At 31.7% G+C, this 16,721-nt stretch overlaps 1 protein-coding gene across 2 annotated transcripts; it reads right to left on the bottom strand.

Moving 5' to 3' along the window:
• Positions 1-13,048, bottom strand: LOC110017836 (protein PIN-LIKES 3-like). Of its 2 annotated transcripts, XM_020714956.1 has the most exons (11): positions 12,755-13,048; positions 11,616-11,792; positions 11,227-11,294; positions 10,915-11,039; positions 6,639-6,760; positions 6,275-6,520; positions 5,684-5,755; positions 2,570-2,670; positions 1,412-1,464; positions 1,147-1,332; positions 1-258 (listed from the first exon to the last, which is right to left on the bottom strand). In XM_020714956.1, exons 2-11 carry the CDS (start codon positions 11,748-11,750, stop codon positions 134-136), a joined length of 1,233 nt encoding a protein of 410 aa, XP_020570615.1. In that variant the 5' UTR covers positions 11,751-11,792; positions 12,755-13,048; the 3' UTR covers positions 1-133. The 2 variants fall into 2 exon arrangements, with proteins under 2 accessions (XP_020570615.1, XP_020570614.1); XM_020714955.1 differs by lacking the exons at positions 11,616-11,792; positions 12,755-13,048 and having other exon boundaries at positions 3-258; positions 11,216-11,289.
• Positions 13,049-16,721: the final 3,673 nt, after the last annotated feature.

Raw genomic sequence — 16,721 nt, 5'->3', positions numbered from 1 at the left:
TATACATACATAAGGATTATGTGATGTGTATGTAAATCTCCATAATCTAATCTCCCGCTCAACAATCATGAGCTAATCCTATAATAAAAAAGGGAAGATTTTAGAATGATGTTGTGACACATTGCGCAATGTGTCAAGAGACCAACCACATGAAATATGTTGACCAGAAGGTGACTGCAACTGAAGCAAAAGCATATGTCCAGAGGAAGAGCACCGAGCACTCGCTTTCGCCGGCGCCAAACAATTGAGTCATAGTCCCTGTTGTAGAATCATAAAGATTAAACAAACTATATATATAAAAAGGAGCATTTACATTATATAGGTCTGTAGATGAGCCGAGCTTAAGCCAACTCAGGCTTACGGCTGAGCTTGAGCGAGCGGCTCGTTCTAAATTGGCTTGTGTTTGAAATTGCTTGAGAACCATGCGTTCTTGTTCGGCTCAATTTACATATTATTTATGTTAGGCTCAAAATTAACCACGCTAAAATAATAAGATAAATAGATATGGAGGGCGTTGGATTGATAAATAGATATGGGGGGCGTTGAATTGGAAACTACACCATTCTTATGCAATAAAAAGACGTAGAAACACATGACCACACAAGCTGTGATGATTTAGGCTTAGATATAAATATATATAATTTCATTATTTCATGTTAAAATGAGCCGAACACAATAAAACAGAGGGATGTTCGTGTTCGGCTAGTTTATAATTCAAGCTTAAAAAAATTATTCATGTTCAACTTGCTTGTTTAACAATCGAACACGAGCCATTTACGAACAACAAGCTTTTTTGATAGCCCTATTTACATACATACCAACCAATTTTTATGTTTTTACATATCTAACATCAAAACTTTCTTTTTACATCTAGACCACCTATATCACATCAAAAGTAGCACTATTTTTAAGAAGTGAAATATACAGTTTCACGCATAGGTAAGGTGGCATATATGTAAAAATTTAGTTGTATGCATATAAATCTTCCGAAAAAAAAAAAATGAGATGTCCTCCAAGGACTTGTTTAATTTCAACATTTTACCGACTTTACAGTAACAAAAAACTGACAAGAACTTCAAGAAATTTTCTTTCTTTTACTTAAAAAAATATTATAAAAATGAAGATGGAGGCAGCTTGGAGAATCACCTATGTTCATAGCAGGTGGAACGGCATATTGCACCATCAGGACAAACTGATACAAAGGATCAGCATGCACAAGGCCTAGAAAAACAGCACCTTTCACAATAACTATGCCCGCCAATGGTAATAGCACATAGCGAACCACTATAACTCCAATAACAGCTGAAGCTCTAATGCTGGAGCCTCTTAATCCTGATGATTCAAAGTGTAAATATGCAATTATTTGTGTAAAAGATTTTATTTTTTTGTAAGTTTAAAGTTTTTACATTACCTTTAAGAAGATTTCCTCCCAAAATCAAAGTCAAACTTGGAATTGCTCCATCACTGAATTTCAAAAAAAGGTAAAATGGTTTTCATGACTAAAAATTCAATAATTATCATGGAAGAAACTTATTCATATGAACGCCATAAAGTGATTTAAATATCTTTGATATTTCAGGAAAATTTCATAAAATTCTCTTCTACAATATGCTAGTCTCTTATATTACATTTAGGGCTGTAAACGAGCCGAGCTTGAGCGAGCTCAGGCTTGGCTCGTGTTCGGCTCGTTCGAAATAGCTCGTGTTCGAAATCGGCTCGTGTTCGAAATCGGCTCGTGAACAGTGTGTTCGTGTTCGGCTCGATTTAAATATTCGTGTTCGTGTTCGACTCGAAATTGGCTCATTAAACTAAAATTGAGAAAAATAGATGTCAAGTGTGGGATTCGAACCTGGATCAAATCTATACAAAGGAAGACACTAACCACATATATAGTAAGTTATATTTTTTTTTCGAGCCATTTCGAGCCGAACACGAGTGAACAAACTGTTGTTCGTGTTCGGCTCGTTTACATTTCGAGCTTAAAAATTTATTCGTGTTCGGCTCGTTAGGCTTAACGAACGAGCCGAACACGAGCTACTTAACGAGCCGAACACGAGTTGTTCACGAACAACGAGCCAAATTGACAGCCCTAATTACATTGAAGTTTATAGGAAGATATACATACATACCAAACATATCCCATGTATTTACATATCTAAAGCCTAGACTTTTACATTTATACCAACTTGAGCTTGAAAAGGTGTTTTTTTTTGCTTTTTAAAAGTTAATAATGGTGGTATTTTTGACGTCATATGAAAGATTTGAGTGTTATATATATGTAAAAATTTAAAATTTCCAGTGTCAGCTATATAAATAGATACAAATTATATGATATGTATGTAAATGCCCCATTTTAACACATGCATACGTGTTATACAACATCAAGATTTTATACGATTTAAATTTACTCTCTAAGTCGACAGATTTGATATTTATATTAGCATTCGATACAAGAGACACTTGCCAAAAAAGGTTATTTTATATTGAAATAACATGCATTTTAGAGAAACTATTTTCATACGAAATCACTTGCACATAATAATGTTAATGGTCAACATCAAGAGCATACCTTATTAAAGAAACAGAGTCTTGAATCACACGGAGAGGAGCACTTTCACCAATTAAAGCATTTCTAATTGGCGCTATCAAACCTACAATGAACCCAAAAATCTGCACAAGCAATAAAAGAATTAAAAAAAAAGAATCATGAAGCGATAGTTATGAACAAAATTGCATGTCTTAAAGCATACATATCACAAAATGATTCCATAATTTGCAGTTGGGAGTAAAATCCATTGAGATTATTATGAATAAAATGATTTTTTTTTTTGAAATTTTTATATAGAAATACATTAGCTCTGATTGATTGAATAGATTTTAATTCAGGTAGGTATCCTTTTTCTGGTTCATTTATGCAGCTTATTAAAAAGCTAAGGATTTTAATGTAAACCTACAACCATGCGTCTCTTCAATTCTGAAGAAGTTGTTTTTCTTTTTGCATTGTAATCTTCATTATTACAAAACCAACTTCTTGGAGTAAGATTCATAAAATCTTACTCCATTCTCTTCTATTGAGTGTAACAATGCATACTGACTTTATTTTGCACCAAATTGTTTAACATAACTTTTGTCATGGTACCTTTATTCTACTACATGTTCTTTGTAATCCTTCCACATCTACTTCTATTATTGACACCATTTTTTCCCTTATGTTCCATATTCATGTACCAAAAAAGTTTATTTTCAAAGAATTTTTTTTTAAATATTTATTATTTTGTAATGATGGTACAAAAAAAAAAAAAATCTTCAAACCAACTCTAAAAAGCGGGTACAGCTATTGCATGTCAGCGGTGTTCTTCTCCTCATCTTCAATGTTTGGAGACTATGGATGAGAAAAATAACCGAAATGATGTGTTTCATAAGGGCATAGGCTTCCATTGTTATTAATTAGAGAAAATAAAAATTACTCGTAACAAAATAAACATATTATTGACCTACAAACATGCCCTATCAATCAACTCGAGCAAATATGATGAAACAAATGATAATGAACATGATAACATGCAATTTGTGCTAAATCAGCTCGACAACCACCGACGCTGCTCAAATATCACCCACTTAAGAAACAAATTATGTCATAGCACACGAAACATCAAAATTATGAGTAATTTTTATTTTCTCTGATCAATAAAAGAGGAAGCCCATGCCCTTATGACACACATTATTCCGGTTATTTTCCTTATCTATAGTCTCCAAACACTGTATATGAGGAGAAGAACACTGACATGCAATAGCTGTACCCGCTTTTTAGAGTTGGTTCGAAGATATTTATTTTTTTTGTACCATCATTACCAAATAATAAATATTTTAAAAAATTATTTGAAAATAAACTTTTTTGGTACGTGAATATAAGGGAAAAAAATGGTGTCAGCAATAGAAGTAGATGTGGAAGGATTACAAGGAATAAGTGGTTAGATTAAAGGTGCCATGAAAAAAAATTATATTAAACAATTTGGAGCAAAATAAAGTCAGCATGCATTGTTACACTCAATAGAAAACATGGAGGAAGCTTTTATGATCTTACTCCAAGAAGTTGGTTTCGTAATAATGAAGATTACAATGCAAAAGGGTCATCAAAATATTTCATGGAAAAAGAAAAACAACTTCTTCAGAGTTGAAAAGACGCATGGTTGTAGCTTTACAACTAAATTCCTGAGCTTTTTAATAAGCTGCATAAATGAACTAGAAAAGGATATCTAACTAAATTAAAATCTATTCAATCAATAATAGCTAATATATTTCTGAATATATGGAACGTAATTTTAGTAGTAATAACTCTAGTGACATAAGTGTAACTTTGGGTGAACTTTGGGTGATCAAATTTGGGTGATCAAATTCTTAAAAGGTGTGAACAATTTAGATATCTCGAGTCTGTTGGTCAAAGTAATGGTGATATAGATGGGGATGTTAATAATAGAATTCAAGTTTGTTGGTTGAAGTGGAGGAATGCTTCGGGCCTTTTGTGTGATAGAAAAGTTCCGCTTAGACTGAAAGGAAAATGCTATAAGATGGTGGTGAGACCTGCAATGCCCCTATGGCGCTAAATGTTGGTCTTTAAAAGAGAAGCATATTACTAAGTTAATTGTTACCGAGATGAGAATGATTAGGTAGATGAGTAGTTTTACCCTTAGAGACAAAATGAAAGATGAATATATCTGTGATAGGGTTGGTGTAGCTCTAGTGACGTACAAAATTAGAGAGAGTCGTCTTAGATAGTTTGGTCACATTAAACGTCGACCATCTGATGATCCGGTTAGGAGAGTAAATGTTTCAGATTTGACTTATGTTTAGAAAAGCATAGACAACCCTAGAAAGACTTGGGCATATTATATAAAAAATGATCTTAATTTATTAGAATAAAATTAAAATATGACACTCAATAGGACACAATGGAGAAAAAAGATTTATGTATCTGACCCCACTCATGAATGCTAATAAGGATCTTTCTGTCAGATTGGGGCGACTACATAGAAGATTGCGCCCATGGAAAAAACCTCGAACCACATATCTTAACGTCCTCACAAAATGAGAGCAAAATTAGTTTCTTATCTACTATTTTATCTCTTCTAAAAATTGACCTACAACCTCACGATAAACTCTCTCACCCATACTCTTTTCTTTCTGAGAGAGGTCGGGTAGTCCAATTTTCGGAGCCCACACACGTTAAAGCATAATTTGAAGCTAATAAATTCTCACAGAAAGTCCTTTCCATATTGTGTACATAAATTGCATAACATCTACATGTCCATTGCTTACTGATCTTCTCATTACTATCAAGTACAAAAAACTATAGATAAAAATTTTATATATTCATAGTTGGATTCCTAAAATCCATACTTAGTTAAATAACCAACTTGCAACTCCGAAAAGCTAAATAACCAATCAAGCATAGAAAACTCTAGAGGTTTTGTCTCCAAATGATACCAACTTCTGAATGGTTGGAGAATCTATTTCCAATATATCAAATTGTAAGCATATCCAGTATTTCAAAAAAAGGAAAATTTAAAAGACTGGGCTAGACTTAGTCAAACTTGGTAAAAATATTAATTCTTAATGTTAGACAACTGAAAATACTAAGCAGTGATTCAGTGGTCAGTAAAGAATAAAAGCAACAATATCATACCACACCAATTGTTGACGGTGCAAACAAGTTTCTAAAGTTGATAACAGACTGCATTTTTTGTAAGAGAGACACCTGCAAAAGAATATTGTAAAATGTAATAAGCATATTGTAATAACAGTCAGCTTAAATTCAAAATTGATAAAAGAACGGTTCTCGCCCCATACAACAATGAACATAATTATTAAAGCATTAAAATATTCGTAGAAAGTAAATCTTCACAAGAGAATTGACATAATCATCATAGAAGATCATTTCTTTAGAAGAACGTAACAGATAGGTTTACGTGGATCTTAAATGGCATAACAAAAAATAAGTTTGACTTTATAAAGCCTAAATCAAAAAAAGGAAGATTTACATACATACCACTCAATTCTATGAATTTACAAATCTAACACCTTATCTATGCATGGAAAGGTGTACTTTACTTTTTAAAAGTTCAAATAGTCATACTTTTTATGTGTTATGAAAGATTTGGGCGGCATGAATGTGAGAAAGTAAACTTTAGGTGTTAGATATGTAAAAGATAGAGATTGAGTGGTATGTATGTAAATGCCACAAATAAAAAAAAGGAGACTGCATGGTGGAAATGACCTTCTTCTCTGATATTGATCGGGCAAATAAAGGTTGGGTTATTTCAGAGTCATCTTTACAAATAACAAGAGCTGAGTGAGTCTCAATATCTTTCACATATGTGCAATTCCCTGGCACTATCTTTGTGCAATCCACAGCAGATTCTAATTTAGAAACTTGATCATTAGTATTTTGTTTTTCCTCTGGTTGCCTTGATGATATTCGCACAATATTGTACACATAAGACCACAAAATTATTGCGCCTATCTGAAATGTTTCATTACAAGTAATCTTTCAGCCAAACTCATAATAAAAAATTTAATTTTTGCAAAGTTTAATAAACCATGTATTCATCAAAGATTAATGAGAAAGCAAAGCACTTAACAGCCATGGAAAGAGAAGCATATGCCAGTGCATATTTGTCGCAAATGTCGGGATCACCGAACGGGCTGCCTTTTTCCTTACAAGTGGCAGGGATTGTAATGATAAGCATATTGCCTAAATTTCCTGTTGAAATATATGAAATATGAAAAAAAAAATTTGATTACTATAATAGCTGAAAAGCATATTCTGATGGCTTGATGGTTCATCTTTTTATAATAGAATCCAACAGAAAACATAATCTAATGAGCTTAACTAGATGAATCTAAAATCAATCTTAAGAAATTGTGATTTGAAATTTATTCATTTCACCAAGCTAATCTTATTTATCATATAATAAGAAAATGGTGAGTCAAGCCTGAACTAATAAAGACAATTGTCATTCCAACAACTTGCCAAGAAAATAAAATCTTAATGTTATCATAGAAATATAACCATTGTTATCCTCCATTAATCCATTAAACCCCTTTGCATGGCTTCCATGCATGACACACACATGAAAGGGCAGCCATATCCTGCCCTTAGCATTAAATCGTGAGGGCACAATAAATTATATATATATATAAATAAATAAAAAGCAAGAAGGGAGACACATTCATATCTTCCTTGAAGCCACTCACGTGACCCCCTTCTTCTCCCCCGTCCAGTGTCTTTTAATAACCAATTGCATAGTGCCATGCAAGTGGGTCAAGTCCAATTAACAAGTTGGCTGGATAATCAATGCATGCTTGCATCTTCAATCATGGGCGGGGTGTGGGTGGGGATAAAAATATAAATATAAATATAAAATGATCTAAGAAAATTATTATTTATTATTTATATTTACATTTCAAATATGTGTTTGTTTTTTTTATTCATAATGAAGAGTGGAATTTATTTTTTAATGTAAACACAAATTTGTTTATATAATAATAATAATAAAGAGTATATGTATAGTAAAAAATTGAGAAAAATTTTAAAATAACTAGGTGGAAAACCCCAAGAAAAAATTATGGTTATGCTACCTATAAGAAAATTAAATAACAATATATTGTGTTGTATTACTCAAGTATTTTATAAGAATTTTCTCATTTTTTTTAGTTAATTAACATGAAAACTAACATCGAGAAATTATAGAAAATATTGAGAAAGTTTCTATGTTAAATATTTGATTTTATGATTTTTACTGTATCTTGATTATCTCACATTTAATATAAAATATATTATGTATCTATTAATATTAAAATTATGTCTTAATACAAACAATTAATAAGATTAATTTAAATTTAAATAAGAATACTCATGCACTATCATCAATTCATCACGCATTAAAGAAGCGAAAGAGAAAACTTAATTTATAATGAAATCTAATTACCAAATAATTTTAATGTTAAATAAATTACTTATGTTAAAAAAACGAAATGTTTCTATCTACCATCATAAAAGTGTGTTGTTTTATTAATACTTATTATATCTTTACTAAAAAAATGTAATGAATAAAAAAGCACCCTATATCAAAATGATTTTAAGAAAAGGTATTAATAACAGCTGTATTTTTTCTATGAAAAAAACGGAAGACCTTGTTATTAATGACAATTCATTTTAAACTGACCATGCAATTTAAATGGTTGGCCGGCCTGCTTACATGCTACAGGATTCTTACTTGTGCACATGCATGCATATGTGTGTGTGTGTGTGTGTGTTTGTGTGTGTGTGTGTGTGTGTGTGTGTGTGTGTGTGGTTGCCTCATTTTTGTTCTATTCATAAACCAGGCTTGTGTAGTGCAATGATGGTGGTTGTACATGTATGAAGTTATGATGTGTTGGGATCATAGAGCTATAGTTTCATATTGGTTACTGACACTTGTTTTGTAGGAGACTCAAGAATATAGATCTTATGACACGTATTGGAAATGTGATTGAATATGCTCTATTTTAATCTACATTTAAGTTACTTTTATATTTTTGAAAGGCATTTGTGATATATTTCGCAGGATTTAGAGTAGAAGATTCATTGGAATTGAAGAACCAAAGAAACAAGCTAAGGACCCGTGCCTAGGTGCTGAAGCGGAGCTCCTAAGCGCTCAAGGAGCTCAAATTTGGATCCAAAATACAGAGAATGTGGAAAGTAAGCGCCGCGACAAAAGTGCCTAGGCGCCACAACCTAAGTGCTTAGGCACTGGTTACAGGCCTAGGCTCCCAAAGCCATAGAAACATGACCTGAGAAGCTGAAAAGTAGGAGCAGCGATAGCAGCGCCCAAGCGCCAGTGATCAACACCTAGGCCCTGCATACCAGTGGCTAGACGCTAGTTCACACCTTTTGGTGTTTTTAGCTGTTCACAGGCGTCGATTCGCGATCCAAAGCATATAAGCCATTTCAACCAAAGATTAGAGGATTCAATACGCATTCTACACATGGGATTAAGGAGAAAATGCCGGAACATGAAGATCCAAGTGTAAGTGAGTGGGGCGTGGAGTGATTGTGAGTATTTATTAGTGTGTAAGCAAGCATGTTTGTAACTTCAATATATCAATTGAAGATGAAAGAGAGCTGAGTTGCAATCTTCTTGGAGAATTTCATTTGTTTTTGTCTTTTCAACCTCTTGTTTCTAATATTACTTATTGATGAAATGGAACTGTTGTTGTTTTCAAGCATGTTTAAAGTAGAAATTATATTCACTTTTGAATTAGTGATGAAGGAATGTAAAGTTTGGATTTTCTTTTGTGATTTTAATGAATTTTGTATAAGATCATGTTTTAACCTTCTATTCTTCCTTTAAGTTCAACCTGACTAGTTGAATAGTTAAAATATATGCTATTTGAGTTTAAGAAGAAACCTGTGTGAAACAACTGGGTTAAACCACATTAATTTAGGAGAATAAAAATATTGCTTCTAGGTTAATGCAATCATTTAGGAAAAAAATGGATTATTGGTTAATCACTTGATTTAGGGAACTAAAACTGTATAATTATCAAACCTTCTTAAATGCCTAGTAGTGGATAAGAAGAAGAATTGCCTCTGATTGTTACCTACTATTTGAATCAACAATTCAAGCTTAGATTTCTGCAAAACCAATTCAATGAAGTATTTTACTAGCATCAGAAAACACCGTTAACTTCATCACCTTGTTAGCTTAGGTTTGTTATATTTCAAAAATTAGGATTAGTGATTTTTCATAAATATCATAATTTCATAACTACATGCTAGATTGAAAACCAATTGGCTAGAAATTTTCATATTGGAAATTCACTCATTCCTCGTGGGATCGATACACGGACTCTGTTCCATATAATACTAGAGTGACAAGTATAATTACGTGATTTGTCAGTGCTTCGCAGCATTTGGTTTGTACCACCACAGAAGAAGAGTTGGATAGAAATTTTCACTCTCTTTTTACTAGTCTTTTCCTTTTTTATAATACTTTTATTGCTTTATATAGAGTACTCTGTAATTTTTATACCTGGGCTATCTATGAAAAATGATGATGATTAGAATCCTAGGACTGCACATCTTCTACTTATAGGTTGGAATTATCTAAAATAAAAATACACCAAGCATATGGTTTCTAATAGAACTATAGAAGTAATGACTGGACAATTGATTCATCATGTTGGATGTAGACATGTGATATGCCAACTCTTAGTCTTACTGATACATACATTATATAATGATCTTGTGAGTTTATATGTACTCTAAGAGTTATCTTAGAATAGATGACCGAGACACAAATATATCATACGCATGCATGCCTCCATTTCATCTAGCTAGTTCTAGTGTGTATTTCCCTTTCTTTATCTGAGTCTGATTGAAATCTCACTTAGACATGGATTAATGGATTAGTGGCATTCTTGATTAGAAAGGATGTAAGTTAAATTTTATGAGCTTCAAATCTGAATCTCTTCGTTTCATGTACATGTATGAAGTTAATTTCAAATCTCGTTTCCCATGTCATATTAAAAAAAAAAAAATCCACTTAAATTAAGGGCTAAAGCGTAAAAATGAAAAAAATGGTCGAAGAAGAAGACCAGACAATAATGAATGGATTGGAATTATACAACCAACTCAAATTAGTCCAGATGAAATCAATGATAACAATATTGGAGCATACACATACCACTTTACAAATCATTGGTACTAAAAATCATTTTAATCAAGATTTCAAAGCAAACTGATGAAAAGAACCTTCTATATAAAAGAAGACATTGAACAAAAATTAAATAAAAAATTCATGAAGCATCAATATGATTAAAAGCTCAGGTATGCATCATAACATTAGTAAATCATTGAAACATAATATTTACCCGCAGCACAACAACCCAAAATGAGGCCTCTGATTTGATGAGGAGCTTTTGTGATTTGGATAATCACCCACCCGAAAGCAGAACCAACAACAAAGGTTAGAAGAATATTTATTGGCATAAACCATCTGCAGGATAACAAGTTTGTATTATTTTTCTCAATGAGATTTAATGAAAGAAAAGGATTCGAATGGCAATCAGTTGAAGGTGGAATTGTGGAAAAGAGTGTTTGGAAAAATTATCTTCTGTGATAGAAACTGCACCAATTAAGAATTAAATCCCAGCTTCAAAGAATGAAACTTACAATGGAACGACGCTTCCAATGTTACTGTTCTAGCTAAATTGGTTGCCACAAGAGCTGGATTAAATACATAAAATACAATCTGTTCATCAAAGATTTTGTTAGTTTTTCTTTTTTTAATATCAAATGGAACTATTGCTTGAATTAGTCAACTAAGCATGAAATAAAAATAAAAGCAAAAGAAAATGCGCTTAGTTTGTTTTTTCTTTTACATATATGTTATTGAAGGATTTAGAAAGCCAAAATTTTAAAAATTTTCTTAGTTTGTTTGCAGAAGTCAACGAACCTAACCAAGGCAAGACAAAGAAGAAAAATATAATATTCGTAGATGATTTTTCAAAACAAATCATGTATTCATCTTTTGAAGCAGCCTATGTAATAAATAAAAATTTCTGCTTCTCACGTTATTCAAATACTTCCTTGCTTCTTCACCAAGCAAGCCAATGTAGTCAGTCGCAATAAATGCTCCAACACCGGTGACAATAAGCACCTTTAGAACCGGCACAGATGCAGCAATGAAGAGTTGCAAGATACCCATTTTGAAAAATCTCCGTTAAGATAACTTTTGCCTTCTCCAATGCTGTTAGAAAAAGCAAATATCAACTTGTTGCTATTATGAAGGAGATTAAGGGGAGGCCTTTGGCAATGGCAACATAATAGTAAATTGCAAATCAACCTTCGAGGAATACACATCCATATAAAAATCAAAATAAATTATACAACAAAACTCAACCAATGTTTAAAATAGTGTGCATTAAAATTAAAATGCAATAAATAAATAAATAAATAAATAAGGCAAAATACATTCAAAGCCAAGTGATCCCACAGTGCTTTAAGCTCGAAAAAGTAACATTTAAGTGTTTGAGTATAAGTTGTATGCTTTTTGATATAAAGCATGTACTTCATTGATGCACTTTTAAGGATGAAAAGCTTAAACTTTCTTCTTCAACGTGTTGTAAGACGAGATGAGAGGGAGTCAACGCCACCCAATTGATAGATTTTGGCTACTTAAACTCAGAGATTTAATATTGCAATAAGTGCCTATCACATATAACTTGCACATGGCACCAAAGCCCAACAAAACAATCAACTTCGGACAACTTGGTCAGGACTATGTATCCATATGGGACTTGGTTGAGCCTAATCAACATTGCCTAGTTCAACCCACAATCTTATGGTATGCCTAAAGTCCAATCGACAGAATATGAATGCTAAAGATGTTTGTACTCTATAATGTAGAAGTTAACAAGATAAATCTCACATGCCTAAACACAATAAAGCATAAGCTTTCAATTATTACTAAGGACCACAACTGTAACATGACTTTGAAACAAAGATTAGCTCAAAAAGTAATTCATTAAAATTTTAAGCATTCTAAATATCAAAAAGCTAATAATGCCCAAATCTCTAATGTGTAGAGTCTAGCAGAAGGAGTGAAGGCAACGAAACTTATATGAACTCAACTAGCCCCATCTACAAAAATGTTCATGAAATTTAAATTTCAGAAAGAGAATTTCATAAAACTTTAAAATAGTACTTTACTCTGTCAAGCTGCCAACATCAAACAAATCTTCAAAGGAACTTCAAAGCCGCCTTCAACTTTACTTACCTTCTTTTCCTATAATCTTAACAGCCTCAAGAAAAACTTACAAAAGAAATAAATTAAAATGCAAATAAACCCTTTTCTCTGTTTTCCTTCCAGAGCTCTAGAATCGCACCTGGAGTCAAAAGGCAAACAGAGATCAGGCCAAGCTAGAAGAACATGCTCAAGCAGAATGTAAACCCAAACTTGGATGTTAAAGAAAGGCATGGGACTACTTGCTCTTAAACAATAAGAGAGTTTTCCCTACCTACCCACCTACGCTATGTCCAGAAAAAAAATGCAACTTTTCCTCTACTTAATTAAATATAAAAATGGCATTTATGGGATCATTTATTGGGGAGCATATTTATGTAGATTTCGTACCTTCTTATCGGAACAATGTCGATTGAAAAATGGTGTCTTTTTCCGAAGGATTTCTTCTACAATGAAGTCTCCGTAGAAAATAGATAGGTGTTAAAAACTATTAACTACAGGAGCAGAGTTATTAAATAAATAAAAAGGACGAAGGGGAAGTAGGTTTAACCCATTGAAAGCCTCCCCAACGACAAGAATGGCTACTTTCAACTGCTCTCTCCACGACTCCATCCCAAGCGGATTTATAGGATTTTTGTTAAGAACGGTGGGGAGGACGGATAAATAGATAATAAAACAAAGGCCCCACTATGTAAAGCCGGTTACATCAATCATTTTTCTTTATTTCATAATGTCATATTTTCATTTAAATTTAATAAATTAAAATCATGTTTTATTCAATATGCCCAATTCTTCTTAGTAACATAAGTTGAAACTAAAACATCTACTCTTCTAATCGGATCATCAGATGTTTGACATTTAATGTGATCAATTCATCTCAAACTGCTTCGTCTAATTTTATCCATCACTGGAGCTACACCAACCCTATCACGAATACATTCATTTTGAGTTTTGTCTCTGAGAGTAAAGTCACTCATGTACCTAATAATTCTCATCTCGGCAATACTTAACTTTATTTTATGCTTCTTTTTTAAAGACCAACATTCAACGTCATAGAGCGTGGCAGGTCTCAGCGTCAGCTTATAAAATTTTTCTTTTGAGCAGTACTTTTCTATCACAAAATAGGCCCGAAGCATAAAAAAAAGTTTTAATTTAAATTTCTTAAATTATCAAGGAGCATACATACAAAAATTTTAAATTTATTTTTAAATTATCACTTAACTCTCAAAATTATTGAGAAATTTACGAAATTTCTAGTGGTTTAAGCATAATATGCACAAGCTTTTATAAATTTTTTATTGGTTTAATCATGAGACTCACATATGCAGGTACTTGATAGTTCAAAAACCGGCATTAATTATGATTTTATAAACAATTATTACTTAGATATTATATATGTAATTCCCTGAAATAAGTGTTTCGTGTTTATTTTAAAATGTAAACATAGCCTTGTGCATAAGATAAAATAATACTAATAATAATAATATCTCAATAATATCAAATGCGCTAAAGTTATTATAAATCAACCCATTTTTGTTTTATTTTTATATGTAAAAATATTACAAATAAAAATAATATATCTTTCAAATGCAAGGCTTGTGAAAGAGTTTTTGGATAGTTTTATCTCCAACAAAGAGTCCCATATTCAAAATATATTCTAACAACTAATTTCTAATCTAATTATCACCAAAGTTTAACTTTCTAAACAAAACTACAACTTATACTATCACAAAAATATTAGTATATTCCTTATAAATGACTTATATATTTAAGGGGGTGTTTGGCTGCAAACAGGATTTAGTAAATTCAAATTTATTAAGTCCACCACCTTGCTGGAATTATTAAATATGGATTTAACATGAATCAAAGGTAAATTTCGAACATTATATCCAATATTTCATAAATCCATGTAACTTGCGTTTTTTTAATGCTTGGTTGGATTTAGTAAATCCGAAGATAAATCTTGTTAACATGGTGTTACCAAATACTCTCTGAAAACAAAGTTATTTTATTTTAAACTTATAAATGACTTTCCTTGCCTTATTTCTCTATTAAGAGTCACCGTAAGAGAAATTTGAATAATAGCCTTGAGGTTTTATATTAAGCCTTGGTCAGTCAAAGCTCATCTTGAGATAATATCCATGATACATTACAGGAAAATTACCTTGGGCATAACCATAAAATCCTAGATAGGAAATTAATCTTGTAACAAATCATTCAACTGCAAGCTCAAAATCTCCCATGTAAAAAGAGTGGAAGTCCAAATAAATCTATCTTAAAAGTTTAATGTTATAAGAGACCACTCACATAAATTTTGAAATTTCTCATAACCATTTATTGAGTTATTTTTAGTATACTCATAACTATCTATTTCAATTTGTTAGAACATAATCCCAAAGTAATGGAACAAATAGATTTCTTAGAGAGAGATAGATGACACTCCATCATGTAATATCCATAAAAAATAAGATATTTCATGGAGTGTTATGTGTATCTATTTTAGTCTCTTGGGGCATAATGCAAAAAAATTGGAATCAACAAATGTGTAGAATAGATATAGCAGAAATGCTTTGCCATATATATTTATCTTCAAATAATTTGTTTTTATGATGCTTTTAAAATAAAATAATATAGGCTCCTTTTACTTGAGCTTACCTTTAATGAGATTAAACCTCACCTCAAAATCATCTCGATGTTACTTCAAGTCCTTAGGCTCAAATATATAAAAAGAATCGTTATAGCATCATCAAACTCATTTTCATATAAATCATTTAAACCTCCAATCTACTAGATACTGCATTAATTTGGTTACATTAAAAATCAAATTATTTTGATAATGGAGTATTAATTGAAGAAGAAAACTCATTTTGCTTGTTGAAATGATGAGGTGAACAGTCTTCTTAATGGCTATCCATCTTCAACTTCACTCTAAATAGCTCAACAACGCACATCATCAAAACTACATTTTAATCTCTCATTAACTGAGTTAGAATTCCAAGTTCATACTCTCCAAGTTTTATAAGTGGGGCGAGAAGGGTCAGGGTTAATGACAATAAAATCATTTTCCTCAACACCAATTTCTTCCTTTTAAGATTCCATATGGAGCTAACTAGTCTTTGTTTTAGGATTTTTAGAAAAAAAATTGCGTAGCCCTTTAACATCTTATCATCATGAAGCTCTTTAGAGACCCCTTCCTCCTTGACTTTATACTAATTCTTAACTTTGAGATACTATAATTTTTTCTTCTATGGAACTATGGATGTTAGCACAATCATTTTTTAACCATTTTCATTTATAATATCAATACCATTTGTTGTCCTGCATCATCAACAACAAACTTTATTATTTTATTGATGCTATCCACCACCCCACCCTCCTCTATATAATATCTATTTCATATAGTTTTGTCAAATGTGCGAAAAAAGGAGATCTCTCTGATGATTGCATTTTACAATGAGCCATATGATTGCATGCATAAAGTCAATACACAAGACTTTCAAAATGGAAACAAGTGTTTATTTTACATATTGTATTATTGGCTAATTATCAGAAGTAAGAAAATTACAATAAGAAAATATAATTTGATGCATAAATAATTTTTTTATTCTTGTCGTGAACAACCAAAAATGATGAAAAGTAAGCGAAAATCACCATAATGGAAGTTCTTAATGGTTTTTCTTGATGCATTCATATAGTCTAAGTTATATTTTCCTTGTCTATATTAATTGAAGAATTAAACCCCATCAACTGTGTTCTTGGCTTTAATCTATTTCCTCAAAAATCATTGTTCGTTCATCATACTCTATATTTTTAATATAAAATAATGTTGTAGTTACGCAATCAGCTATCAATTACTCGAATGCATTATTTTAAAGGAAAGTTTGCATTTATACCACATAATTCTTATGTGCTCACATAATTGACATCCAAAAT

This window comes from Phalaenopsis equestris, unplaced genomic scaffold (genome assembly GCF_001263595.1).
Source record: "Phalaenopsis equestris unplaced genomic scaffold, ASM126359v1 Scaffold000002, whole genome shotgun sequence".
NCBI lineage: Eukaryota > Viridiplantae > Streptophyta > Magnoliopsida > Asparagales > Orchidaceae > Phalaenopsis > Phalaenopsis equestris.
The sequence above is the reverse complement of the archived record's forward strand: the minus strand, read 5'-3'. Positions and strand labels throughout refer to the sequence as shown.

Bases quoted from the DNA above. Each gene is read 5' to 3' on its own strand.
- LOC110017836 (XM_020714956.1), bottom strand. From the start codon at position 11,750: ATGGGTATCTTGCAACTCTTCATTGCTGCATCTGTGCCGGTTCTAAAG. The intron at 2,671-5,683 runs GTATGATATTGT...TTGCTTGTGCAG, and splicing joins CACCGTCAACAATTGGTGTG to ATTTTTGGGTTCATTGTAGG. The intron at 1,333-1,411 runs GTAATGTAAAAA...TTGAATCATCAG, and splicing joins GGGAGGAAATCTTCTTAAAG to GATTAAGAGGCTCCAGCATT.